At 40.1% G+C, this 13,207-nt stretch overlaps 1 protein-coding gene across 38 annotated transcripts in view; it reads left to right on the top strand.

Moving 5' to 3' along the window:
* Window positions 1-11,909: 11,909 nt before the first annotated feature.
* LOC112248878 (calcium/calmodulin-dependent protein kinase type II subunit beta) overlaps window positions 11,910-13,207 on the top strand; it is an 87,358-nt gene continuing 86,060 nt past the window's right edge. For 20 of the 38 annotated variants that reach the window (XM_042320798.1, XM_024418272.2, XM_042320803.1 and 17 more), the window contains exon 1: window positions 11,911-12,266. In XM_042320798.1, coding sequence (XP_042176732.1) covers window positions 12,205-12,266 — 62 coding nt within the window. In that variant the 5' untranslated portion in view covers window positions 11,911-12,204. Of the gene's footprint in view, window positions 12,267-13,207 lie in introns of all 38 variants that reach the window. The other 18 variants (XM_024418270.2, XM_042320800.1, XM_024418268.2 and 15 more) reach the window with 3 other exon arrangements.

Genomic DNA, 13,207 nt, shown 5'->3' with positions numbered 1-13,207 from the left:
ATTTTACTTATCACAGACAAAAAAAGCAATTTTCTGAACTGCAAAGAACCATTTGAAGGGCTCAGTAATTAGTCATTACAGTTCCACACAGAACATCACCCTTCTCGAAGAACCCTATTTTAAGTGCGTTGCACCTTGGAGAACAGAGTGAGAATCAGAAATATATTCTACAGACTGACACAGCCAGGAAAAATGTAAAGACCCAACTGCAGAGAAATTAGGTTTTTAAATAGAGGGACTATAAACTAGAAATACGACCTCAGTGTTGTCAGCAGGTGGCGTCGTCACTGACTGGATGCACTTTGTATTCATATGTTAAAATTTTTACACTATCTTAAACACAGTCCACTTGTGTTTTCACCTCAAGTCTTCTGGAACTGATGAAACAGCTTGAATATTGGGGAGTTACTTTAAGAGCAATAGTGCTTTACAATCGCAGGCAATTCTACCCCTTATCAGCTAGTTGTGCCTTATTACATGTGTGTCATCTAGTGGGGTTACAGTGGAACTGCAGGTGTTCTTTACTCGTCTTGTTGAGTAAGGCCACGATTCAATCAGATCTGCGGTAATCAGTATTAATTGACCAAGATTAAAGTACATTTTGAATTGAGACATCTTCTGATCAACTAGAATATTCATTTTATTTCATAGTGTTTGACCAAAAAGATAAATACAAACCCAGACTGGATACTGGACTAGAATTATGAGGAGTAGCCTGAGTATCAGACAGGTTCCGTCTCTATTGAGAGGTCACCACAGAGCAGGGGTGCCAAACTCTATTGGTGTGAATTTCTGAGTTTCGCTCCTCCCTTGTACTCGATTGATCAATTAACTGATTAGTTAGGACCTCACCTGATTGGTTAGGTCTTAAATGGGAATGGCCTCAAACCAACTTCTGTTTTTAAAAGCCTATGTGTGATCAATGTGAGTCAAACATTAATTACAGTGTCAAATCTGACTATAAAGAGTAAATAGGATAATTTTGATCAGTCTCTAATCCAAAACTAGATTTGGAAGTGAGTGCATTACGACGGGTATGGATGAGTTGGGTATGGATTACTTGCATGACACTTTTGCCATTGATGTCCAATAGAGCCCCACAGTGGAGATATAATAAAACCTAGTAGTCAAATGGAAATGGTTCCAGTTTTTGTTCCACCAATTTTCCCCATAGAGGATTTTAGAAACACTTATGGGCTGTTTCGTGTAGCATTACCCGGGCGTGACATTTTGATAACCACGTAAATCTCTCTCTGACAAGGAATTATCAATATATTTGGCTCTACTTATACTCGGATTTGGAAATGCTAATTAGCACCAAAGCAGACAAACAAAATTACAAGCTCCTGCATGTCATCTCTAGCTAACAGGTGGTGTCAATTTAAAACTTGAACAAGACCAGTTGCTTCCTGTTAAGGCTAGGGCTGATTTCAAGGTTATACTGTTAACCCACAAAGCATTACATGGACTTTCTCAAACCTATCTCTCTGATTTTGATCCTCCCATAACTACCTTCTCTCGCTCTCTCCGAGGACCATACCTGATGACTCCTGGCTGTCCACCTGGTTGTGCTGCTGATTCAGTTTCTGCTGTTCTAGCTGTGGAACCCTGACCTGTCCTGGACCTGCTGTTTTTGTCTCTACCACTCTGTCTAGACCTCTGCCTGGCTATGAAAAGCCAACTGACATTTACTCCTGAGGTGTTGACCTGCTCCACCCTCTACAACCACTGTGATTATTAGTTGACCCTACTGGTTATCTATGAACATCTTGAAGGATCTGGCCTTAATTCAAAACACTCATATGCATATGTTAGAGCTTATGCTTATGAGCCCAGGCCTGAAAAAAAAATGAAAGCCTACCGCATATTACGCATGGCAGAAAAACAAAACTGATTTAAGCAAATGTTTATCATTGGTCTAGCCTAGACTCCAAAATTCAACAAATTTGAGTAATCGCCTTTGAGTGTGGGCTGTATTATGCATCCTGGATGGACTGATTATCTTATGCTACGCTCCAAAGTGTGTATGTGTATATCTATCCATGAGTCTGGGAGAGAACGTATAGCCGTAGGCCAGGGGACCATCAACTAAATTCAGCCATGGCAGGATTATTATAGTTTTTTTGTTGAGCGGATGGTCTGGGTGCCGGAACATAATTACTAATCACTCTTCAGCAAGTTTAGTGAAATATGTTTTGTTGCAAAAACATATTACTATTGATGGTACCAAACAGATTTCACTTGGTTTGCCAAATGAAGCACTGGGTAGCCCATGGCATACAGAGGATTACCACCTGTCGGGCAATGGGTACAGGGGAAAAGGGGTGTTGATGGTGAAAGTTTAAAGTTGTAAAACAGTTGGCTATTGTAAAAATTAGCACGTGTTGAAAGCATTGTACACTGTAATTCCAAATTGTAGCGCATAGTCACTCTTTCCAGGGCTGTGGGTGTAATATTCATGTGTAAACATACTGAATTGTAATTGGATGCATTTTACCGCCATATCATACTGTGCTATGATTGGTTAAGACCACCCAAATGGTTAGGTCATCGTCAGTTTTGATCCTGGTTGGCGATATGTGAACATGCCAGTTATAGCTAGCTAATAAAGAGCTATGTTAAGAAATATCCTGTAGTACTGCATTTTATTATTTTGTGCAAAACAAGACTGGGGGTATGTGTAGTGTGGTGGCCGGGGGTGATGTTAAACAAACTCAAATATATTTTGGGTTTTGTCAGGCAGCAAGAACATGCTCCCCAAACAGTGGTTGATGCATGGAGTGGAATATTTATGGTGGCAGGGAAGCATGCACTATTTGAGTGCACACCGATTAAATTGATTTTTTTCCGCTGCCACTGTTCCCAATTTGATAATGGGCAATTCTAAATCAAAGCTAGTTTTATACATATTAGTAAACACAATATTAAACTAAAGTCTGATTGGTAAAAATATGATCACTTGAGTGAACAGCTGTGCAGCCTGAGACAAGGAACAGAGCGCAACCTTTTGCTATTTTCTCAAATGATCAATATCCTAGTCACACAACGTGTTCAAATACCATGAGTCTTTTGCATAACAATAACCAGCTGCCAAAATGTCAAGATGAAACACATAGCTGTGTCAGAATACCCATACTAACATACTGTATACTACATACTTAATACTATTAGTTCATTTTAGTAAACGTAACAGTATCCTTTCAGTTGAGCATACTAGCTCTTCCACGGTCTACCGGAAGTTGATGCTGTGCATCGTCTTGCTAGCTAGTTAGCACAACAAATTACTAGTCAGACTTCATTTTTTTTATTTGACCCCTTTTTCGCCCCAATTTCGTGGTGTCCAATTGTTTAGTAGCTACTATTCTTGTCTCATCACTACAACTCCCATACGGGCATTTTCACCGGTTGTTTGAGACAATGATTACTGTACATAACGCACCAATTTCAACTGAGGTTTTTGGACATAAAGATTAACTTTATCGAACAAAACACACATTTATTGTGTAACATGAAGTCTTGTGAGTGCCATCTGATGAAGATCATCAAAGGTTAGTGATTCATTTAATCGCTATTTCTGACTTTTGTGAGCCCTCTACTTGGCTGGATAATGGCTGTATGGTTTTCTGTGACTAGGCGCTGACCTAACATAATCGCATGGTGTGCTTTCTCCGTAAAGCACACCACACTTGTACGGCAAGGGGCAATGGAGGAAGCAATGATTTTTTTAAATGGACCACCCTAGGCCGGAAATTCATCACTCGTTCATCCCACGATGATTGTTTTCAGCCACCGGTAGCTTGTGGGTGCTTTATATGTGTTTCAGTCAATTGAGTGCATGTCTACTTATATTAAATATATAATTATTAATATAATCCTACTGTATTATAGCTAGCAAATGAATTAGCTAACAAACGTTAGCCTGCCTAGCTGGAACTTCTGAAAAAGGGAAATGTTTTATTTCTACATTTTCCAAAAGAGAACCAAACAAAAACATATTTACTTTTTACAAAACGTTTTTTTGTCATGTGCATTAGTAGCACAATTTCTAACTTATTTGCATTTGCTTTTATTTATACTTGTATGTTGACTTCTCCATTGATCTTGTTTGTAAGTTTTTGCAGACTTTTCTTACCGAATGTACAATCGTCACGAATTGAATTGTGGGAGGTTCAGGCCCCGGAGTGAACATAATTGTACATTCGCAAAGCCGACTAAAAACGAGGGCTGAGGGGCTTACGTTGCAAACTTCCCTTGCTTGGCTAATCATTTGGACCGCCCTCCAAGATGGCGACAGGGATTCCCCCAAGGGCATAAGACCGCAGCCTGTATTTCCTGCGTGTATACATCATATATTGGCAAATTTAGTACGACATCCAGGAACTTTATGTATACTAACTATATCCACACTATGACCGATAAGCATACGATCTGCTCAATTCACGTCACAAATAGTCCGGTTAGTATGAGAATTCAAACACAGCTTATGTGATGTAATGTCATAGGGGAAGATTTGCATAGCTAACGTTGCACCTGCCTATAAGGTCTGCTCCTAGTGCTAAAACAACATGCTTGTTCTCATAAGTCTATTGTGTATTTTCTAGGGTAAAAATGGTATTCGTCTAGCCTGAGTGCCAGTCTTTTTAGCTAACATGATACAAATTAGTGTCAGCAAGCACTCAGCAATGTAATGCTGGTTGTATAGTCACGGCGTCAGCATTACTGGCCTCAATCTATTCTGCACTTAGTCACTCTTAGTATAATTACTTCCAAACTAAAGTAATTTCTCCCAATATGTGTTTGAGTGATTTAAAAAATAATAATAATAATTCACAGGCTACTTAAAAAACCTGGTGGATTTGTTATTCAGTAGTGTTGTGGGAACTCCCTACCATATCAGGAGCAAAAGGCTGAGGTAGTATGTGGCCAGGTACCAAACCCACTTCACATTGGTCACATTTGAGTATGTCAAACTATGACCAGATATCAGTTGTCTTTCACCTAACAACCATTGACAATGTAATCAGTGCTGTATGTATCAACTCTACCTTTTCTACAGATGAAGGACAGAGGAGAGAGCTTGTCATGGAGTCCCCTGACTAAAATATAGGCTGATACAGATGTCTGAACAGAGAGGCCGTGCACTCAGCATAAAAATTATAAAAGATTAGGCTTACTTTTCGTCTTTTTGTTTTTATTGAGTCGGGACATATGGGACATCATACGAAGGGATGACGACTAACATGTACGACCAGACAAAATGCTGATGGGTACCATATCTGTATTGGCTTGTGAATGACAATAGAAGATGAAAGACAAGTGTAATATTTGCACATTTTTACAATACCAGTCAAAAGTTTGGGCACCTACTCATTCAAGGGTTTTTCTTTATTTTTTAATATTTTCTACATTGTAGAACAATAGTGAAGACAAACTATGAAATAACACACATGGAATCATGTAGTAACCAAAAAATTAAAATATATTTTAGATTCTTCAAAGTAGCCACCCTTGACCTTGACAGCTTTGCACACTCTTGGCATTCTCTCAACCAGCTTCACCTGGAATTCTAAATAAATCAGTGTCACCAGCAAAGCACCATCACACCTCCTCCTCTATGCTTCATGGTAGGAACCACACATGCAGAGATCATCCGTTCACCTATTCTACATCTCACAAAGACACGGCGGTTGGAACCAAAAATCCAAAATTTGAACTCATCAGACCAAAGGACAGATTTTTACCGGTCTAATTTCGATTGCTCGTGTTTCTTGGCCCAAGCAAGTCTCTTCTTCTTATTGGTGTCCTTTAGTAGTGATTTCTTTGCAGCAATTTGACCATGAAGGCCTGATTCATGCAGTCTCCTCTGACCAGTTGATGTTGAGATGTGTCTGTTACTTGAACTCTGTGAAGCATTTATTTGGGCTGCAATCTGAGGTGCAGTTGCCTCTAATGAACATATCCTCTGCAGCAAAGGTAACTCTGGGTCTGCTTTTCACTGTGGCGGTCCTCGTGAGAGCCAGTTTCATCAAAGCTCTTGATGGTTTTTGCGACTGCAATTTAAGAAACTTTCAAAGTTCTTGAAATGTTGACTGACTTTCATGTCTTAAAGTAATGATGGATTGTCATTTCTCTTTGCTTATTTGAGCTGGTCTTGCCATAATATGGAATTGGTCCTTTACCAAATAGGGCCATCTTCTGTATACCAACCCTACCTTGTCACAACACAACGGATTGGCTCGAACCCATTAAGAAGGAAATAAATTCCACAAATGAACTTTTAGCAAGGCACACCTGTTAATTGAAATGCATTCCACGTGTTTACTGGTTGAGAGAATGCCAAGAGTGTGCAAAGCTGTCAAGGCAAAGGGTGGCTACTTTGAAAAATACGTAATATATGTTGATTTGATTACTACATGATTTCATAGTGATGTCTTCACTATTATTCTAAAATGTAGAAAATAGTAAAAATAAAGGAACCCTTGAATGAGTAGGTGTGTTCAGACTTTTCACTGATACTGCATATTTAAAATATGCATTGGGGAGTGGGAATTATGCAGACAATTACAGTGATAGATGCCACAATATATCTGCAATATTAAAGCTGAGCTATCCTCTAAAATATCAGCTTACAAGAATTATACTTCACAATAGTGTTATCTAATTTGTCAAAGTAGGTTACATTCTGTATTTATACAAATGATGAGCCTGTGAAAGCTGTTGCCGCTGACGGGTGAAGGTTGCTGGTCGGATGCTTGGCAATACTGTTCCATTCATAGGAATGCTCACACCAAGGGCATGTCGACATGATGCTTATGAGGGCTCCATTGCTGGTCTTCTCTATGCTGCATGTTCTGCTGCAAATTGGATATCTCTTGAAATACTGCAGCAGGCAATCTTATTAGGTGGTGTTGACTAGGAGAGCCTGTGACAGGGGAATATAATAGACAGCCAAGTGGTAAATTGCATTTTGTTGTAAAGGATGAAGCTTTTTGCTAATGCACTTCACAACCAAAATGGCTAGTTGTATCTGCTTGGCTGGGGAATTAGCCTACTAGTTTATAAAACTGGGTATTTTTTTAATACATCTTTTCACATAACACACTACCTGTCATTGTTGATTAAGCCTTTTGTGTCATCAGGGCAGTACCTCAGGTCACTATCAGAGGCCTCGTGATGGAGTGTCTTTCTCTTAGGAGTTGAGGGACACTGGCAAAAATGGAGGTGGCACAGGGATACTTGTGTCGCATAATAATTTTATTCTGAGGTCTTGCCTGATAAGCTGTGATAAACTGTGTTTAGCAGTGAATTCAATTATTTTTGGAGGTCGCTAAACCATTGCAATGACATTGCTGGACATGGTATGATACCTTTGTTCCTTCTGGTAAGTTTCGGCATCCGTTCATGACCAGACGATCAGTCTGGCACCCAACTGTGCAATTTGTCTAACAGAAAAACAGGGTCAACGATTGTCATCATCCCTCAATTATAAACACAGCTTTAGAAATAACAATCTCGTTTGGAAGCCAATTCTATGCTTTACAGATGTAGAGTGACTCCAGATTGGATTAGATTCAGGCCGGAGACACCGTTACCCTATGCAACCAACGGTGACATGTTTTGTTATGGGTTGGGTTTGTTGCTGCTAGTTAGTGTACTGTTGTAGTCAGTCCTAAGTTGTTGGCTAATAGCTGCATCCAGTGCTATAGAAAAAAGATCGAAACCGTCGATCAAGATTATATTCCTTAAAAGCGGCAACACTTTCTTGCCTTACCAGATATACCGCCTTATATCCAATATTAGTAAAGTCTTTTGCTGTCCATTCTTTAAGCACACTACATTCAGAGTCCACTTTTCTCATTTTCGTAGCACTCATTTTTCACGTCAAAAGTCGTCAAGCAATGAAGTGGCCCTTGATCCGGCTTGAAGGAAATGTTTCGGGTGGCGGTAGAGCATTGGGCCAGTAACTGAAAGGTTGCTGGATCAAATCCCCGAGCTGACAAGGTAAAAAATATGTTGTTCTTCCCCTCAACAAGGCAGTTAACCCACTGTTCCCCGGAGGCCATCATTGTAAATAAGAGTTTGTTCTTAACTGACTTACCTAGTTCATTTAAAAATGTTATTACAATTTGATCTAGCTACTGGTATACTCACCACCATGGCTGATGTTTGGATGATTTACAGGTGGATCTTGGCAAAAGGGGACATGAATTGTTGCCATAATTACAATCCAAATCTTACCTTAAATTACATGGGATGCCACTTAGGTTCCAAACTCAGTTTTAGACGAGACTGACTATGAGTAAAATGATCCTATTTACACTTTAGTCAATTTTGACACTAGAATAAATGTTTCTGACTCACAGGCTGTTTTCGAAGCGATTAGTTGGTTTTCAGGGGCAGTCGTTCTTTAACGGAGAAGCGCTTTCTGATCAACTGTAATAATCGACTTTTGACAATAGTCCTTTTGTTTAAGTAATATAAAGTTAGGTGGGTTTTCTATTGAGACACCCAACAGAGGGACAGGCTGCACTGAGGGAGGAAGGGAAAGATGATCGCCAGAGATGCAGAACATTCAGGATCACCAATCATTTCTGCGGTGAAACAGGAACTCCTGAAACAGTAGGTGCCATTCCTCAAGGACTACAAACACATCCAGACAAGCTCCAGGGCCCAGTTCACACTGCCAGATCCTCAGCTGGTCTCAGGAGCGCTGATAGACATGGCCAATCACTTGGGAAACCTGCAGTTCAGAGTCTGGGACAAGATGCAAGGGATCATCAAATATACTCCTGTGAGTATATTGCAAACCCCTGCCTCTCACTGTCTGATGATCTGACCAGTGTGAAACACCTTAGCCCAAAACATGCAGCTCCCTGACTACCTAGAGAGGAACAGGTTTAATGCCCAGGTTATGGCATCTGAGGGGTTCACAACCTTGGCTGTACAACTGAGGAGTGGTAACTGTAGATTTAGCTCCGAAGAAGATACCCCAGAGGATCAGACTGCAGCTGGATTATCAGGGCGGAGGTATCCTTCTACAACACCAAAGACATGACACATCTACACTCATGAAGACACGTTTACTGAGAGACTGTTCCCATACTTCTCTAATGGAACGGCTGGTGATGCCGACCAGCTGATATGCAAATCTGTCAACCAGAATTGACAGTGAATTCCTATTTTCACGAATCATGTTCAAAACATCTATACCTGACTTTGTTGAGCTTCACAATAAATTGTAGATACTTTTTGAAGGATTTGGAGATGATGTGCGAAAAATGCTAATATTGGGCTTATGACTTGAATGGGATTTGTGCCACAAATGCTGAAACATTAGCATGTGGAAACAGTGCCAGTGAAACTAAACCAAAACATGGATTTGCTTGTCCATTGACTGCTTTCAGCAAAAGGAAACCAATATGTCCTTTTGTTATTTGGGTGAACTATCCCTTTAAAGATTGAATCAATACATGGGAAGCCTTTGTATGACAGCCATCCTGATTTGCATCAAACTGATTTATACACATTATTTAACATAAATCAACATCAAACTATATACAGTGAGCTCCAAAAGCATTGGGACAGTGGCACATTTTTTTGTTTTGGCTCTGTACTCCAGCATGTTGGGTGATACAATGAGGTTAAAGTGCAGACTATCAGCTTTAATTTGAGGGTATTTTCATCCATATTGAGTGAACCGTTTAGAAATTACAGCACTTGTTGTACATAGTTCCCCCATTTTAGGGGACCAAAAGTATTGGGACAAATTCACTTATGTGTATTAAAGTGAAGTATTTGGTCCCATATTCATAGGATGCAATGACTGCATCAAGCTTGTGACTACACATTTGTTGGATGCATTTGCTGTTTGTTTTGGTTGTGTTTCAGATTATGTTGGGCCCAATAAAAATTAATGGTAAATAATGTATTGTCACTTTTATTGTAAATAAGAAAGAATATGTTTAACACGTCTACATTAATGTGGATGCTACCATGATTACGGATAATTTTGAATGAATCGTGAATAATGATGAGTGAGAAAGTTAGACGCACAAATATCATAACCCCAAGACATCTCAGCATTACAATCAGAGGTTAGCATTTGTGGGGGTGGGGGGTAATGATACTGTATTTGTGCATCTAACTTTCTCACTCATTATTCACGATTCATTCAGAATGATCCGTAACCATGGTAGCATCCGCATTAATGTAGAAGTTTTTTTTAGAAACATTCTTATTTACAATAAAAATGAATCAAATGATACAATACATTATTTACCATTTATTTCTAACACTTTCTTTTCTTTCATATTAGCTTGAGACTCATATGGTGAGTGGAGGCTGGCTAACCACAGGAAAAACAACTTTATAAGGATTTGGTTAGTTTTCCCCCAAAGTTACCCAATTGGGGTTTTCCCCTGGATTGGAATGGACCATGTGGATCATGCAAGTTGTCAAATATAGTAGAGTAGGAGGTTTTCTAAACTCTCTGGTTAAGCTCACTTTGGTTAGAAATGTGACAACAGAATGAAACTGTTCCAGTATTCTATCAAGTCAGACACACAACCCTTGGACTGTAACATGTGTAAAGGAAGTTATTTGACAGCAACATGATTTACTGTAAGTGTTGCACACCACAATCACCTGCAGGCTATCCATTGACTGTAACGACATATCTACAAAATGTTTTATGTGATATTATTTGTTTTAAAATGACTTCAAGCAGCATTACTGTATTATAGCATGCGTTATAAACTGGGTGGTTAGAGCCCTGAATGCTGATTGGCTGACAGCCGTGGTATATCAGACCGTATACCACAGGTATGACAAAACATTTATTTTTACTGCTCTAATTACGTTGATAACCAGTTTATAATAGCAAGAAGGCACCTTGGGGGTTTGTGGTATATTGGCCATATACCAATTCTAAGGGCTGTGTCCAGGCACTCGTAACAAATATTCAGATGAAATATATTGTGCTATTTATCACACACTACTTTGTGTCAAAGTTTAACAAGGACTCTGTCCTCACAGTGTCATGATTAAAGATATGCTCAAGAGCCTCACATACAGTATATATCGTTTGGTTATTGTGCTGCCACAGAATTAATTGTGAACAAGGCCTCAAAAAAGCTTTATATACCAGAGCTGCGAGAAAGGTTCTATGTATTATTGAAACAATGTTGCTATTGTTTGTGAGAATGCCAACAGGTGTGGTTCCCGTGGGGGAAAGATTCTATTGGGGAAAGGTTCCTGTGGGGGTTGCCATGGAAGCCAAGAAGGGGTGTGTGTGTGTGTGTGTGTGTGTGTGTGTGTGTGTGTGTGTGTGTGTGTGTGTGTGTGTGTGTGTGTGTGTGTGTGTGTGTGTGTGTGTGTGTGTGTGTGTGTGTGTGTGTGTGTGTTCAAACACACATGTATATGAGGGGGTCTGGGAGAGGAAGTGTGTCCATCTGATGAATGGGCATGTGCCTGAACTCAAATTTTATACAGTAATCTCACCCATTCATTTCTAATGATCGGTCATTTTTGACCGGGAACACCACAGGTGTACAAAGGTTAAATAAAATACACAAAATGTAATGAAAATCATCAAATGTTATATTGTGTGTTCAGATGCCCTGTGTGGACAAAGTCATGGAACTTTATGACAATCATATTAAACGAACTACGTTTTTCAGAGATAATTTATAATTCGACAGGAACACAGCAGGAGGGTTAACATAATATATGTATTAGGCTATTGTTTGTACTACATTGTCATTACGTTTTACATCTGAAGTGAAATCTACATTATGCGCCTTACGCAAAACACAAATAACCTAGGTCTTACATTTGTCCCTATTTGGAAGCACTGGCGCCGCGATTACGTTACCCAGGCACGCAGTTAAGCGCAGCGCCCAATCGAGGGCAGCGCTGAGCAGATCGAGCTATAGGGCTTTGGAGCGCTTCGCTTTGCACAGTCGAGTGAACTGGTGAGGAACGATACAGTACACTACAGTAGAAAAATAGTGGGGGAGACGAGAGTAAACAACCACCTTAGACGCAGACAACCATAACCTTATCGGCTGCCGTATAAGGGTATCTTTGAGTCGCCTGCAGCGCAGAAAGAGCACTCGTATTTTGAGAAGAATTTGGCTACATACCGCGCAGGAGGATCATATCTAGCAAAGGAGCAGCGGTGAGAGAAGCACGAGATACGGAGACATGGCTGCGACAACCTGTACACGATTCACGGACGAATTTCAGCTATATGAAGAGCTGGGAAAGTAAGCCTGATTGTTTTGGTAATTTGCAGTCGCTGACTTGTCGTTTACGCTGTCTCTTCACACACACACACACACACACACACACACACACACACGAGATTCTTGTTCCCTGCGCTCTTAAAAATATTATGGCAATAGTTGGTCAATGCGTCTATACAAAGCTCTCCATAGGCATTGGGTAATATTGCTTTGGTTTGCGAGCTCTCTCTCCCTGGCTCCCCCCTATCACCCTATCAGAAGGCAACAACCACAGGTAGCGGTCCGGGAGACTGACATTTTGAGCTGTATATAAATGGGGCGGCTGTTTGGTGTCTTGCTGCGCTGCAACTTTCGAGCAAGCCCCCGCAGAGAAAAATGTGCAGTTTCATTGCTAATCTCATGCTATTTTACACATTTTGCCATGCGGCTTAGAGAAAATGTTGCAGTTTTAAAACTGTAATTCGAAATTAATTGGTTTTCACTTAAATAAATAGCATGGACCAGAATGACATGCTCGCCCCACTACTAATGTTTCTGCAGGGACGTTTCACCAAATTCAGACAACGATTTTGTCATTTATTTGCAGATAATTGTTGTTTGCAGCTCAAGAAGCAGTCCTAGCAGTAATTCAAATCAGGGAGCGAACGTTTCTTTCACCGATGAGAGATTCGGGTTCTTAACATTCACCAACAAGAGGCCACCGGTTGAGATAGGCCGATTGAAAATGAATCTCAAATTAACTAACTGTGTTTTTTTTCACAACCTGAACCTCTGAGTTTGATGCATATTATGTCAGTAGCCCATTCATAGACACAAACTACCTTTAGCACCCATGGTATGTTCTTCCCGGGGGACTTTTGTTAACCTTCATTACAACCAACTGGGGTCATTTTGACCACAGAGGTATATTTGTCATCATAGCCCAACAGTGGTTTATTAAATTGTCTTTGTCAATCAATCAA

Source organism: Oncorhynchus tshawytscha, linkage group LG04 (genome assembly GCF_018296145.1).
Source record: "Oncorhynchus tshawytscha isolate Ot180627B linkage group LG04, Otsh_v2.0, whole genome shotgun sequence".
In the NCBI taxonomy this organism is placed as follows: Eukaryota; Metazoa; Chordata; class Actinopteri; order Salmoniformes; family Salmonidae; genus Oncorhynchus; species Oncorhynchus tshawytscha.
Note: the sequence above shows the minus strand (reverse complement) of the source record. Positions and strands in the feature narration are given on the sequence as shown.